This window comes from Squalius cephalus (assembly GCF_949319135.1).
Source record: "Squalius cephalus genome assembly, chromosome: 22".
NCBI lineage: Eukaryota > Metazoa > Chordata > Actinopteri > Cypriniformes > Leuciscidae > Squalius > Squalius cephalus.
Window position 1 is genome coordinate 32874508 of NC_137143.1, and position 16757 is coordinate 32891264.

General features: G+C 39.3%; 2 protein-coding genes across 2 annotated transcripts; both read left to right on the forward strand.

The window, feature by feature from the left end:
- Positions 1–211: 211 nt before the first annotated feature.
- On the forward strand, positions 212–2410 carry rpl37a (ribosomal protein L37a). Its single transcript, XM_079857467.1, has 4 exons — positions 212–292; positions 1079–1207; positions 2081–2163; positions 2246–2410. The coding sequence occupies exons 1-4, from the start codon at positions 290–292 to the stop codon at positions 2307–2309; spliced, it is 279 nt and encodes a 92-aa protein (XP_079713593.1). The 5' UTR covers positions 212–289; the 3' UTR covers positions 2310–2410.
- Positions 2411–6461: 4051 nt separating this feature from the next.
- eif4a3 (eukaryotic translation initiation factor 4A3) lies at positions 6462–16048 on the forward strand. The gene is made up of 12 exons (XM_079858100.1): positions 6462–6906; positions 7878–7950; positions 8033–8099; positions 8684–8746; positions 9200–9332; positions 10032–10112; positions 10192–10333; positions 11420–11558; positions 12396–12511; positions 13990–14097; positions 14640–14767; positions 15872–16048. The coding sequence occupies exons 1-12, from the start codon at positions 6753–6755 to the stop codon at positions 15886–15888; spliced, it is 1221 nt and encodes a 406-aa protein (XP_079714226.1). The 5' UTR covers positions 6462–6752; the 3' UTR covers positions 15889–16048.
- The last annotated feature ends 709 nt before the right edge of the window (positions 16049–16757 follow it).

Sequence of the window (16757 nt, forward strand, 5' to 3'; positions counted from 1 at the left end):
TATATATATGGAAATTCTACTTTTAATAATGAATGACGCACACATACCTACACACAAGCGAATACATATCTATATTTAAAAGCTATTGCTGGATATTTCCACAGATGATTATGTATTAACCTAAAATATTATCGCGCATTATAATAATAACATTCTGCGCGGTGTTGGTGTTTCTGGCTGCTCGCTGGAGTTGGTCCTCCGGTATCCCATAATGCTTCGCTGTCAGCGCTGGTAAATCGCGCATGCGCAGTTGCTCGGCCTCTTTTGGATCCGCACCTCTTCTGCTAAAATGGTGAGTGTTTGTGGCCCGAGCGAGTAATCTTCAAACATCTTCTCTATCGCTCTCAAATAACTGCCTTTTCTCATTCCTCAGTGTTTGGATGAGTGAATAAAACATTATCTCCGCTGTATATGTTGAAGTAGACGATGATAACGTCTTTAAATGTTATTCCGAAGCACTCTTGGTGTCCGTGAGTCGCGGCTCTGAATCCGAGTCAGTGTTTGTGTGGAAACGGCGACTTTAGAGCTTCAGATCAGAGATATCGCGTCTTTTTTAACATGTACATGAGATTTAGTTTGGCGTAATGTTTATAGGCTAAACAGCAGATAGTTTGAGGAGTATAAAGTTGACTATTACTGGCTAAAATCAGTAGTTTAGCTTCGTTTAGTTATCAGAAATTAATATAATGCAGTGTAGAACTTGCTTTAGTTCATGTCTTTAACTCGTGTGTGTAGTCTGGTGTATCTTCTGAAGTAAAACAACAAACCTTTCCTCTAAACACAGATTATGCTCTCCTCATATTGCTGCACAGCTCTTATATAAATGTGTTTTATTTAGTGTTGCAGCTTTAGTTCAATCATTAACACACACACACATCATTTCTGCAAACTCAGATCAACAGCTTGAATGAAATTCTCTAATCCAAATGTGTCTTACTTTTAATTTTCCATATTTATTGAAATGTTTTATTTAAAGTACCTCCTCTATTGAAATGTGTCCTATGTAAAGTATGCCGTATTTATTGAAATCTGTCTGTGAAGTATGGCATGTTAATGAGTGTTCCTGATCCCCCGTCAGGCCAAGCGCACCAAGAAGGTGGGGATTGTGGGGAAGTACGGCACCCGTTACGGTGCGTCCCTCAGGAAGATGGTGAAGAAGATCGAGATCAGCCAACATGCCAAATACACCTGCTCTTTCTGTGGAAAGGTGAGCCTCAGTAAAACAGCCGCATCACCGGCGCTGGGTCGCCAGAACACAGTGTTTTGCACGTGAATATTAGTTTAGCAATTAAATGTTACATCGCAGCCGTGGAAACATTTGGACTCGTGACGTCACGTGAGCACATTAACTTAATCTTTGTATTATGATCTGTGATCTGGTCACCCGATTATCAGCGAATTTAACAATATTTCATTGGACTTCTTTTCCCAAATCTTCACTCAAGTCTCGCTCATTTTTGCAGCGGATTATATTTCTTCCTTTAATTTGCTTTAATTTGTCCTACAGCGCTTTTTGTATTACTTTACCACAGTAAAAATGCGAATATAATAGGCTTGACACCTTTTTGCTTTTTGCACATCAAATTCTGTTTAACACAGTGTGTGCTTGTTGTTATGGGAAGGCTCGTCAAGTTTATTTGTGTATTGCATTTCACTCGCGCTCGGGATTTCAGTTCCGCTTTCTCTGGCAACGCGAAATCAAATGTCGCCTAAAAGTCTTGAAGATAAAACTCACTCTTCAGACCTTTTACAACAACATGAGGATATTAGAAAAGAGAATGTCTGTCTCTCTCGCGTCCCACATCTCAGAGCGCAGAGCAGTAGGATATATGACGCATCTTTGTCAGGAAATAAAACATAAATGTATAGCTTTCTTATATTATTTCGGTTATCAATATTTATTAATATTTACCCCCAATATTTTGCCCCGCCCTCGTCATCAGAGAAGAGATGCTGCAAGAGGAACTTGCTCTGATTCAGGATCATTGAAACTATAATGATGATGTGCACCTGTAAATCATTCAGAATAATAATATTGCGTACAGAATATGAGTTGTCAGTTGTTTGTTTGTGTGTTCAGACTAAGATGAAGAGAAAGGCTGTTGGTATCTGGCATTGTGGATCCTGCATGAAAACTGTGGCTGGAGGCGCCTGGACATACAAGTAAGAGCGAGCGCCACTCCTAATCAAAGCTTCATCCGGTGTTTAAACGCTCTTAACACGTCTCGCTCCGTTTCTTCCTCAGCACAACGTCAGCCGTCACAGTGAAATCTGCCATCAAGAGGCTGAAGGAGCTCAAGGACCAGTAGAGCGGACTCTGGTCGTGTACAGATCTTCATTCCCTATCGGACTGTGTTTTTCTCTGTGGCTCGCTGGAACATCCCATAATAAACCTGAGTCTAGAGCGGGACTTGCTTCTGTCTTATTTCATTGCAAAACAAAACGTTTGAATTTGCATGATCATGGTGTAGATTCGCTTTTCTAAAATAATCAGATTTAATCTGGGAAAATTAGTTGGGAAAGACATTGATTGAGGGGAAGGGAATGTGAAAACTCTGATTGTGCTGAAGAGTGTGGCCGTCTGGTTCTGGTTCTGGAAGTAAAAACATTCATTTCCTCAATCGGGAAATTGATTTAACGGTAACTCCTAAACTTGTAAAGACAGACTGACTGTGAGCTAGTTAATCGATGGGATTTGCTTTGCTCACATTAACTTCATTTTTTAAATAATCCTGTTTAACAGTGAAATTCCTGATGAACTACATTACCCATGATGCTGTGCGGAAAATTACCAATCTGAGTAGGAAAAAAGGCATATAATATATAAGTGCTGTCAAATTGATTAGTTGCATCTTAAAGTTTTTTTGTGTGTATATATAATTATATATGTAGTATATATATCATACACATATTTTTATATATACATGCCTACATGGGTGTGTACACATATATAAACAAAAATGTTAGATGAGAATCTATTTGACAGCACTTGTGTGTATATATGTACACACACGACACATAAGCGATATCACACATGCTAATCTAAAATAGTTAGGTTAGATTATTTTCTTATGTATTCATATTTAAATATGTCAAATGTCTGTGAGTTTACGCTGCAAACACAATTTCCCTACGGGGATAAATACTGAACTGACGTCACCATTTTCACTAATGCACATTTTTGAGATTAAAATGCTATTGTTTTCAAAAACTTGCACTTTGAAAGCCTTTTTTAAAGGTGGATAGAAGTTACTATCCTTCACTTACGCTGCTGAGATCACAGTCCCATTCCTTTGTGTTTATGAAATATTGTCAAATACTTTTTTGCTTCAAATCCTAGTTTGTAGTGTTGATTCTCCTCATGGCTGATTGGTTCGGTTCGTCACTGATAACAAAGCCTATTTTTAAAATCCCTATGGTAAAAAATGAATGAATGGGAAAATACACTGCTCAAAAAAATTAAGGGAACACTTTTTATTCAGAGAATAGCATAAAGTTAGTTAAACTCCTGGGATATTGATCTGGTCAGTTAAGTAACAGAGGGGGTTGGTAATCAGTTTCAGCTGCTTTAGTGTTAATGGCATTAACAGCAGGTGCACTAGATGGGCAACAGTGAGACAACCCCCAAAACAGGAATGGTTTTACAGGTGGAGGCCACTGACATTTTTTCCCTACTCATCTTTTTGGACTGTTTTTCACCAGTTTTGCATTTGGCTAGGGTCAGTGTCACTACTGGTAGCATGAGGCGATACCTGGACCCTACAGAGGTTGCGCAGGCAGTCCAGCTCCTTCAGGATGGCTCATCAATACGTGCCATTGCCAGAAGGTTTGCTGTGTCTCCCAGCACAGTCTCAAGAGCATGGAGGAGATTCCAGGAAGACAGACAGCTACTATAGGAGAGCTGGACAGGGCCGTAGAAGGTCCTTAACCCATCAGCAGGACCGGTATCTGCTCCTTTGTGCGAGGAGGAACATGATGAGCACTGCCAGAGCCCTACAAAATGACCTCCAGCAGGCAACTGGTGAGAATGTCTCTGACCAAACAATCAGAAACAGACTTCATGAGGGTGGCCTGAGGGCCCGACGTCCTCTAGTGGGCCCTGTGCTCACTGCCCAGCACCAGGGAGCTCGATTGGCATTTCCCACTGAACACCAGAATTGGCAGGTCCGCCACTGGTGCCCTGTGGTTTTCACAAATGAGAGCAGGTTCACCCTGAGCACGTGACAGACAGGAAAGGGTCTGGAGAAGCCGTGGAGAATGTTATGCTGCCTGTAACATCGTTCAGCATGACCGGTTTGGTGGTGGGTCAGTGATGGTCTGGGGAGGCATATCCATGGAGGGACGCACAGACCTCTGCAGGCTAGACAATGGCACCCTGACTGCCATTAGGTATCGGGATGAAATCCTTGGATCCATTGTCAGACCCTATGCTGGTGCAGTGGGTCCTGGGTTCCTCCTGGTGCACAACAATGGCCGGCCTCATGTGGCGAGAGCATGCAGGCAGTTCCTGGAGGATGAAGGAATGATACCATTGAAGGGCCACCACGCTCACCTGACCTACATCCAATAGAACACCTCTGGGACATTGTGTTTCGGTCCATCTGACATCACCTGGTTGCACCTCAGACTGTCCAGGAGCTCAGTGATGCGCTGGTCCAGATCTGGGAGGAAATACCCCAGGACACCATCCGTCGTCTCATTAGGAGCATGCCCCGACGTTGTCAGGCATGCATACAAGCACGTGGGGGCCATACAAACTACTGAGTACCATTTTGAGTTGCTGCAATGAAATTTCAGCAAAATTGACAAGCCTGCTGCATCATTTTTTCACTTAGATTTCCGGGGTGTCTTTGAATTCAATCCTCTGTAGGTTGATCATTTTCATTTACATCAAACGATGTGGCATCCTTTCGTTCATAACACATTACCCAGTCCATATTAGTATAGATATCCAGCATGATATTTTTCCCCATTGAGATCTGATGTGTTTTCAAAGTGTTCCTTTAATTTTTTTGAGCAGTGTACTTCTGGAACAATCGCCATTGAAAAGGTGGTCAGGAAATAATGCACTCTTGATGAGTTTGAGCCGCAAAAAATAAATGTTAATAATCCCTTACCGTCATTACGAATGACTTAAAAAATCATGCAAAACTAGATTAAAAGTGATGGAAACCCAAAGGGAAACACAAAGAGTTGTCAGGGTTTTATAGGACATGTAAGACCATCAACATTCGTAAACATCCGTCTGACTGCACTGACACTATCAAAAAATGAGTCGAGCTGAATAACGACACTAATGTCTTTTGTAGAGCTCCTTTAATTAATGAGTTTTGCAACATTAACTGTTATTTTCCTGTGAATTATGAAGGTGCTTTGAAAATGATCAATTTAAAGTGCTATAGAAATAAATGTGCTTTGACCCAGTGTCTAAATGGATAGAACCTTAAAGCTAAAAAAATCCAGCTTTTAATGTTGTTTATGTGTCTATGTGGTGTTTTTAATCTGCTTTAAGACACACCGTGTGTAAGTTCATAAGTCAACAGCATTGCTGAGTATTTCCTCCTTAAAACTGCAGTGAACCAAAGACAGTCTCAAAAACACGCTTTGAAATCGCTGGTGTTTCTGACGTCACAAACTACCTTGTAACCAATCAGATCAACGTGTGATCGTCAACCAGTGGATCTCTGAGCTGAGGGAGTGAGTGGAGGCGGGGCTCATTCGCATATTCATAGAACCACGCATACTAAATGAGGCAAGGGTGTCGAGTTACATTTATTTTAAGACATGAAGACATTTTTTTTCAGGAAAAAATGCCTAAATATGTAACTTTGGTGATCAAAGATGAGATTTAAGGGATACAATTATTGACTACAGGGAGACTTTAAGTGTGTGTTATAACATTAAGTTCTTTAAATGTGGTTTCAAAATCAAATTCTTCATGGTAGAAGAAATGTGTCAATCTGATTAGTCCGTACTAGTGTCAATTAAGCTCCTTTATCTCATTTCATGTGGCAGAAGATAATGTTATAATTGGCTAATGTGACATTTTGAAAGATTTTGTGTTGTTGCCATTTTTACTCAACAATAACATAAAACAGCACAGCATTGTAAATCAAGGCCACTAAACTATAGAAATGTATTATTATTTGCACGTTTACTGTGTTTAAAGGGATAGTTCACCCCCCAAAAACATTTTTTTTCATTGTTTACTCATCCCTTCTTTCTTTTACTGAACACAAAGGAAGATATTTTGAAGATTGCGGGGCACCATTGACTTCCATAGCATGAAAAAATAAAAAAATACTATGGAAGTCAACGAGGTCCATCTGCTGTTTGCTTACAAACATACTTTAAATATCTTATTGTTCAGCAGAAGAAAGAAGTTCATACAGGTTTGTAATAACTTGTGGGTGAGTAAATGATGACAGAATTTAAAATTTTGGGGGGTGAACTGTCCCTTTAAGCGAATGTGAATTGGGATACCTAGTTGTGTCTGAAACCGCTCACTCGTCACGAATCCCTATATTAAAATCGTGAGCTGTGTCCGAAACCGCTATATAGTGCACTCAAATGCCATACATACATTGTTTTAAATAGTGGGCGGGGACAGTCGGGATAACGTCATCATCTCGCGTTTCATGCCGCTCGTCATCAAACCGCGACACACGCGGCTCTTCCGTTCGGCCTGTGTACGCGCAAAGACGCGCTTTCATATTTTAACCCGTAATTTATATTAAAAATCACTCATAATTATGGCCGCCGCCGCTGTTCCCGTGAGGAAGAGGCTCCTGAAGGAGGAAGATATGACGAAAATTGAGTTTGAAACGAGTGAAGAGGTGGATGTGACTCCGACTTTCGACACGATGGGCCTGAGGGAAGATTTACTGCGCGGGATCTACGCGTACGGTAATAACGCTTAATTAATCATTAATTACTGCTGAAATCAGGTTATAGAGCTCCATATGAGATTTATTCGGAAGCGAGAGAAGATCTACGCGAACGGTGCTGATCAATACACAGATATTACATTCATCAATACCTGGCCCTTTAAATAATCATAATCATAATAATAATACCGGTTCCTTTACTTTATCATGGTTATCAGTAACTGAGGCCAGTGTGGTGTTTTAATAGAGCGCATCAGATTAACGTTACTGTTAAACTCAACTAGTTCAGTCAGTAGACATTGTTGTGTTGTGTGTGTGTGTGTGTGTGTGTGTGTGTTCAAGTCTGTGATATGTGTTTGTGTGTACATATCAATTTATATTCTTGCACAAACAAAGTTACTTATAATATTCTATACTAGGGGTGTAAATCACTACATCGCGATATGATATCGATTCTCACAGCCACCGATACGATATTTGCCGATACCTAAATAAAGTTCAGTGATATGATTACGACTCGATTCATCATATTTCCAACAGGTAAACAAATAACAAGCAATAGCACAAATAAATACAGTCAAACAAGGACTCAAATGAAATAATCAGTGTTTTTCAGGTAGGTCTAAGAAGTTTTCAGGCACAGAAATTAAAGTAATCAAGTGTATAATAACACTGCATAGTCTTCACTGTGCAAATTAAATATAGATGTATAATATTAAAGATATAATAGTTATTTAGTAAAGAGTGGTGAAAGATTGTCAGAATAAAAGTCTCTTTAAAAAAAATGTAGGTATTGATTTTTTTACATATCAGTCATTTGATCAATATGTCGATCTATATATTCTTACACCCTTATTTGATCTGTATAGTCTTACTGTATATTATGGGATGTTTATCACTAGGATAACGTGCTGGACTCTTACGGTTACTATCATGCTATGATGTAAATGCCTTGGATAATAATTTTCATGGTTGTTTTGCTGCTTTTAGGTTTCGAGAAGCCTTCAGCCATCCAGCAGCGAGCCATCAAGCAGATCATCAAGGGGAGAGACGTCATCGCCCAGTGCGTGTGGAGGAGTAGATCAAGTAAACGTCTCTTCGTTATTGTGGTGTACGTTGACTAACGAGGTTCGTCTGTTCTCCAGGTCTCAGTCCGGAACCGGTAAAACGGCCACGTTCTGTATCTCCGTGCTGCAGTGTCTGGATATCCAGGTGCGTTTCGCTTTTACTTCTGACCCGCTTTTCCTTTACCTTCCAGTGTTTTCAGTGTCATTGCTATACTACTATAGCTTTTTGTCAGTATTTTAAATTATATTTATATTTAAAGTGCCCCTGTAGTCAATAATTGTATCCCTTAAAACTCATCTTTGATCACTAAAATGTCTTAAAATATCTTGAATGTAACTCGACACCCTTGCCTCATTTAGTATGCGTGGCTCTATGAATATGCAAATAAGCCCCGCCTCCACTCACTCCCTCAGCTCAGAGATCCACTGGTTGACGATCACACGTTGATCTGATTGGTTACAAGGTAGTTTGTGACGTCAGAAACACCAGCGATTTCAAAGCGTGTTTTTGAGACTGTCTTTGGTTCACTGCAGTTTTAAGGAGGAAATACTCAGCAATGCTGTCGACTTATGAACTTACACACGGTTTGTCTTAAAGCAGATTAAAACACCACATAGACACATAAACAACATTAAAAGCTGGATTTACACCACAGGGGGACTTTAAAGTATGTTATAGTTCATGTAATGAATTCACAAGCAATTTTTTGCTCCTTTCTCTGTTACCAGGTTCGAGAGACTCAAGCGCTGATTTTGGCTCCGACCAGAGAGTTAGCAGGACAGATCCAGAAGGTGAAGTCAAGATTTAGCAAACACATTTATTATTTTTGTTTTTTAATCTCGCGTGTCTGACACAGGGTTCGTGCAAGGTGCTTAACTTTAACGTTCTGAAACTGAAGTCCTGCAAAACCCTTGAAAACACCCATATTTCTGAAAAAGTACTTAAAAAGTGCTTGAATTATTGAAAGACAAGATATGTGAAATTAGTGTTTCATTTTATCGATAAAACGCAATATTAACGCTGCAGTCCATCTGATATAGAGGCATTTCGCATGGCTGTGAGTGTGTATTGTTTTATAAAAAAAAAATTTTTTATTATCTTTTTACATTTTTTTAGAATTTGAAAGATAATAAAGAGATTGTTTGATAAGTGACATCTCTGATTGTAGTCCTCGAAAGTTCTGTAGTGGAGTTGTGCCGTGTCTGCACGACCCCTGCTGACCTGATGATGTCACTGCTCTGCAGGTGCTCCTGGCGTTGGGCGACTACATGAATGTTCAGTGTCACTCCTGCATCGGAGGCACAAACGTGGGCGAGGACATCAGAAAGCTGGACTACGGTCAGCATGTGGTGGCGGGAACGCCCGGCCGAGTGTTCGGTGGGTTTAGTGTTCATTCTTCACTTATAGTTAAAGGGATAGTTCTCCTGAAAATGAAAATTAGCCCATGATTTACTCAAGCCATCCTAGGTGTAGATGACACTCTTCTCTCAGACGAACACCATCAGAGTTATATTACACAATGTCCTGCTCTTCCAAGCTTTATAATGGGAGTCAATGGGTATATATATTTTTTAAAGTCCATCAAAGCAGTCAAAATAAATATATAATGATCCGATCCGTGGCTCAAAAACCGGGAATGATTCGAAACGTCACAACAATTCAGTGTTCATTCAGTTTAGTTTAATAACTTTAAAGTTATTATTATTCAGTTAAAATTGTGTTCCCATCTGATAGTGTCAGTGCAGTTAAATCAATAATCTTTCTGAATATAATTTATTTTAAGCACCAATGACCATTTTCCATCCTCTTTGACCCTAATAATCAAACAGTTTTTCCTGCTGTACCTTTAAGACTTCTGCATCTCCATGAGCTCTTATGATTGGCTGAAATGAGCAGACCCCACCCCCCCCGCTAGGTGTTTAAATACTCACTGGATGTTGATATGTAAATGTGTGCAGTCATATGTTAATGCGACTCTAACAATAATGCCTTTCTCACTGTACATAACAATCTTATTTCATAAGAGGAGATCCTGTTAATGTCCATGATTCACGGCGTAAATCTCTCCTCTTCCAGACATGATCCGCAGGAGGAGTCTGAGGACTCGTGCCATTAAGATGCTGGTGTTGGATGAAGCAGATGAAATGCTCAACAAGGGTAAAGCGTCACGCACTACTCCCGAACGCATGTGAACCTGTCTCGGCTCGTGCGTGACTCCTGGGTTTTGCTTCCGCAGGGTTTAAGGAGCAGATTTACGACGTGTACCGATACCTGCCGCCCGCCACTCAGGTGTGTCTGATCAGCGCCACGCTGCCACACGAGATCCTCGAGATGACCAACAAGTTCATGACCGACCCCATACGCATTCTGGTCAAACGGTGAGGCGCTTCAGCTCACTCATAATGCATCTAAATTAATGAATCTAACTGAAATCCCTCTTAATGTCTGAATATGGTTGCATTCGATGAGTAAATATCAAACTAATGTGGAAAGAAACACTTTTAACCCTTTAAAACTACTGTATTATATGTGATACACACCTCTATATGATCAACATGATATTGTCACACACTCTCCTCCAGTGCTTCTGTGTCTGATCGAGAGTTTAGACTCTTTTATCAAGTAAAAGTCTTTCAGTGTAACTGTACAAACGTCCTCCTTCAGCTCGAGCTTCACGAGTCTTTCTGCTGTCAATCTGCACTGATTTTATCAAGTAAACCAAGAATAACTCTGATATTTTTAGTAATATTTCAGCTGGACTGAAGCAGGTTTACTTGATTATAATCATTTATTATAAAAATCATGAGTATCAAATATGATCAGGCTTTTGAGGAAGGGTTATTTATCATTATTGTTTTGCATTGTTTTAAAACTACAGATCATAAAACGACACATTTAAATATCATCTCACTAAGACATATTATTGCCAGATATTAATATTTATATGCATTTTATGTAAGTATCTGCTATAAAGGGCTCATTGATTTACATTACAAGCATCAGAATTATCACTTTTTATGCATATAAATATCAGCAAACGGCATATTTTTGCTCCGTTTGAGTCTGAATATAATTTATTTTAATTCCTCCATATCACTATATCTGACCATATGAGCCATAAAAGCCTGACGTATTAAATATGATACCCTACAAAAACAGTTTTCTTCTGTCTAGAGGTTCAATAAACTGTTTTGACATGTCATATAGCAGGCTTTACAGGTCAAGTTATTATTATTACCGGTTATGTTGTTATTTCTGTAATCATCAGTGATGCGAGTAGAATTCAGCTCTAAAGACAACGGTTATTCAGCTGAAGTCAGTTCAGTTCAACAACAGGGTTTTACAGGGTTAACAACAGATGTTTGAACTATATTGATGCATAAGTAAAATATTGTGTAGGTGTGTCATGTGTAGCTCTGTGAGAGCAGACGTCATGTTGAGCTGGTGTTTGCCTGTCTCTGCAGTGATGAGTTGACACTGGAGGGTATCAAGCAGTTCTTCGTGGCCGTGGAGCGAGAGGAGTGGAAGTTTGACACTCTGTGTGACCTGTACGACACGCTGACCATCACACAGGCCGTCATCTTCTGCAACACCAAACGCAAGGTCAGCTGCTAAACGCTACGCTCACGGGTCTACTGGGACCAGTTAGATGAGTGTTTATGATCAGCATCACTATAGTCATCCAGTCTTCAGCGTTGATTTGACTGAGCAGTGTTTGTGTTGCAGGACTGATTTCCTGTTTTGTGAGGACTGCTGTTGTTATAATGTTTTCATGCACAAAACTACACATCTTTTCAGTTTGGATTTATTCAAAAATGCAGTAAAAATGGTCTTCCGTTTTAAAAGAGCTGTTTCTTATGTGAAAATATATTGTAAAATGTGATATTTTTTTTTTGTGGAAACCGTGAAACATTTTAAGTTCATTAGCATTTATTTGAAACAGAATCTTTTATAACATTATAAATGTCTTTACTGTCACTTTTGGATCAGTTTAATGTGTCCTTGATGAATAAAAGTGTTTTACTTTTTATTTTTTAAATCTTACTTTAAACTTTTAAATTTTAATATATGACAGTTTCCACAAAAATATGACTTTTTTCAACACTGATAATAATCATAAATGTTTCTTGATCATCAGATCATCATATTAGAGTGATTTCTGAAGGATCATGTGACACTGAAGACTGGAGTAATGATGCTGAACATTCAGCTTTGATCACAGGAATAAATTACACTTTACTGTATATTCACATAGAGAACAGATGATTTACATTAGAATAATATTTCACTGTTTTACTGTATTTTTGATCAAATAAATGAGCGGAAGAGACTCTTTCAGAAACAACGTCCAAACTTTTGACATGTCAACGCTGATTAATCGGTTTGTAAATGTAGTAACGGCGTGTCTGGTTTCGGTTTGCCGTCTGCGTGTGTTGTCAGGTGGACTGGCTGACGGAGAAGATGAGGGAGGCGAACTTCACCGTGTCGTCGATGCATGGAGACATGCCGCAGAAAGAGAGAGAGTCCATTATGAAGGAGTTCAGATCTGGAGCCAGGTAAACTCACTCTGCTATAGGTCTTACAGAACAATTCATCCGTGCATGTTACGTTTTAAAGAAATCTTGTAATGTTTAATCAGAATGTCGTAACGGGATCTTCCAGTGAACCGTCAGTCTTCTCTCTAGTGACGTGTGCTGGATCCTCCAATCATTTAGTGCACTTAAGCCCCGCCCCTCTAGCTCATGCTCATCTGTATATACTGAGAGCCACACCCACATCTTAACACCCAATCAACAACCGATGCACAGAATCAAGCCCCGCCCCTCTAGCTCATGCTCATCTGTATACACTGAGAGCCATGCCCACATCTTAACAACCAATCAACAACCGATGCACAGAATCAAGCCCCGCCCCTCATTCTCACGCTCATCTGCATACACTGAGAGCCACGCCCACATCTTAACACCCAATCAACAACCGATGCACAGAATCAAGCCCCTCCCCTCATTACACTCACCTGCATAAACTGAACCGCGCCCACATCTCAACATCCAATCAACAACCGATGCACAGAATCAAGCCCCGCCCCTCAATCTTACACTCATCTGCATGCACTGAGAGCCACGCCCACATCTCAACATCCAATCAACAACCGATGCACAGAATCAAGCCCCGCCCCTCAATCTTACGCTCATCTGCATACACTGAGAGCCACGCCCACATCTCAACATCCAATCAACAACCGATGCACAGAATTAAGCCCCGCCCCTCAATCTTACGCTCATCTGCATAAACTGAGAGCCACGCCCACATCTCAACATCCAATCAACAACCGATGCACAGAATCAAGCCCCGCCCCTCAATCTTACGCTCATCTGCATACACCGAGCCACGCCCACATCTCAACATCCAATCAACAACTGATGCACAGAATCAAGCCCCGCCCCTCATTCTCACGCTCATCTGCATACACTGAGAGCCACGCCCACATCTCAATATCCAATCAACAACCGATGCACAGAACCATGCCCTGCCCCTCAATCTTACGCTCATCTGCATACACTGAGCCACGCCCACATCTCAACATCCAATCAACAACTGATGCACAGAATCAAGCCCTGCCCCTCAATCTTACGCTCATCTGCATACACTGAGCCACGCCCACATCTAAACATCAATCAACAACCGATGCACAGAATCAAGCCCTGCCCCTCAATCTTACGCTCATCTGCATTACACTGAGAGCCACGCCCACATCTAAACATCAATCAACAACTGATGCACAGAACCATGCCCTGCCCCTCAATCTTACGCTCATCTGCATACACTGAGAGCCACGCCCACATCTAAACATCAATCAACAACCGATGCACAGAACCATGCCCCGCCTTACATTTGTTTATTTTTCCATGATCCGTTACACTCGGATGTACGTCACAATATGGAAGGAAAGATCTGTCGTTACGTCCTCTGATACAGTGTTTAGTGGAAGCAGAAGTGTTTGAGATTGTGTTTGTGTTTTTCTTGTGTGCAGTCGAGTGTTGATCTCCACAGACGTTTGGGCCAGAGGTCTGGATGTGCCTCAGGTTTCTCTCATCATTAACTACGATCTTCCCAACAACAGAGAGTTGTACATCCACAGGTACACACACACACACACACACACACACACACACACACACACACACACACACACACACACACACACACACACACACACACACCTCAGTCTCACAGTAGTGAGCAAGAATTAACTCGCTCGCTATAGACTCAGTGTACGATGATGTTCACATTGTGTACATGGAAAAACAGCTTAGGTTCTGGTCTTGCAGTTAAGACTGAAGCGTCGAGTTTTAATGACATTTTTTACTGCATTTGAGTGTTTCTAACATCTAGGGTTACTGTAGTTAACTAAAACCAAAGCATTAAAAAAAAAAGGTTTTGTCTCAAAATAAAATTTAAAGGCCTCTTCACATCAAGGACAATAAAGATGTAGTTTTAAAAATCTTTCTAAATATAAGAGTCCACATCACAACTATGATAAAAAATATATAAACTAATTCAAATATAAAAATATAAACTAATTCAAACTTTTAATAATATAACAGTATCTCAGTGATGCTGTAGTAACACAGATGTGATGACATCATATGTAGGCGTGTCTGAATTCTCGTGTCTCGTCAGGATTGGTCGATCGGGTCGTTACGGCAGGAAGGGTGTGGCCATCAACTTCGTGAAGAACGACGACATCCGTATCCTGCGAGATATTGAGCAGTACTACTCCACACAGATCGACGAGATGCCCATGAACGGTGAGTCTTACATCACCTCTTCAGCTCATTCAGTCACTTTAACCAATCATCATCATCATGGTTTAATAAAAGGAATTCTTATTATTGATGACACATTTAATATTCACTTAATATTGTTATTTACCACAACACTAACTCAGATTCAGTGTGTACATTTTAATTAACCCTCTGGTGCCCTTTTTAACCCCTTTTTTATTTCAATGAAATGAATGTACTATATTTTATTTTTATTTTTTTTATCTTTTTAGGGGATTTTATGGTACTAAATTATATTCACGCTGTATTTATAATCTTTGAGCATAAACCTGAAAATTAAATGATCAAACTTAAGTCTGTGCTCTAAAGCATTCAAGATTTACGACTAAGACGACACTTTTTAGTGACAAAAGTTTTAAAAAAGTGAACTTAAAAAAAGTTTTCTACGTTCATGAAAAAATGCACAAAAAGACTTGAAATTACATAAAATTTATATAAATATTTAAAAAAACGTGTTTTACTCTAAAACTGTAAGAAATTAAAAGCCATTTGATTTGTGCCACAAAGTTGTTCCAAATTTGATCTTGATATCTCAGGAAATGATCTTTCAGTGAGATGTTGTTCGGCTGCAGTACCAAACGCTTCCACTAGAGGAAACTCGACTCATTCATTTCCAATGCGCTTCATTTTGACCGCAAGGAGCAAAAGTGTGGCTATTTTTAAATTAAAAGTAAAAATAAAAAATACATTTTCAATCAAAAATGACAGAAGAGCACCAGAGGGTTTAAAAAAAAAAAAAAACTGCAAAAGTGCTCATTTTTAGTTAAGAATCCTCTTGTCAATTTGTTCTTTTTTTTTGGTTGTCAATAATTCATGTTTCTTGGTTGGGCACAAAAAAACAAAATCTATGCAATACTATTAAAAAACTCTTATTGTTAAACCTCATATAAATGTTTTTTTTCCCTTCTGGCTTTGTTTTTTTTTCTTTATTTTTGATTTATTCTATAATTGTTGGTACAATTTTATATAAGTTGTTTGTGACATGAATAAATGCATTATTTAAAAAACAAACAAATGAGTACAAGATTATCAATGTTGATATTGATGTTGTATTGACTTGTTTTTCAGTGGCTGACCTGATCTGAGGGATGCAATATTCCAGAACCGTTTTGCTTTCTTTTGGATCTTTTATTTTCCACTTTGTAATTCTTTTTATTTACAGTTTTATGTAGTTTGAGCTCAGATGGGCTGTATTGTGTTTCCTGCGCTTCATTGGGTTTTGTAAATAAAGAATCTTTGTCTCCATCTTTGATCTGATGTTTTATTCTGATTAAACTGTTAAAGGTTCTGACTGATTTCACGGCAGCGTGTGATATGCTGGATTAGTTGAAGTGAGAATTATCGCATCAGCAAACACTTCAGAAGAAATATTCAACAGTCAACCCTTGATAGTTGAGTATTAATGGGTCAAGTGTTGATGAAAAAGATGCGTCTTTAGCCGTTTCTTGAAAGTGGTTTAAGACTCAAAGCAGCTCACGTTGCGCGATCATGTTTTAGCATGATTTAACATCAACATGTTTATAGCATGAATTAGCACATTCCTAGCATGATTTCACACATTAACATATTTTAGCATGGTGCTAGCATATTTCTAACATGACTACCATTTACTAACATTTTTAACATGTTAACATGATTTAGCATGTATCTTGCGTAATTTAAAACATTGCTAGCATGTTTTAATGTTGCTAGCATGATTTAGTACATTGTTTCTAGCATGAATTAGCACATTGTTAGCATGTTATGTTGTTAGCATAACTAAAGCCATTAGCATGTTTCTAAAATGACTTAACATTTCTAGCATGATTTTACACATTAACATGTTTTAATGTATTTTGCTTAAACTCATTGTTAGCATGTTTCTAGCGTCAATTAGCATCGCTTGCATTTTGCTTGCATGATTTAGCACGTTAGCATTTTTTAACATTGTTAGCATGAATTAGCATTTCGTTAA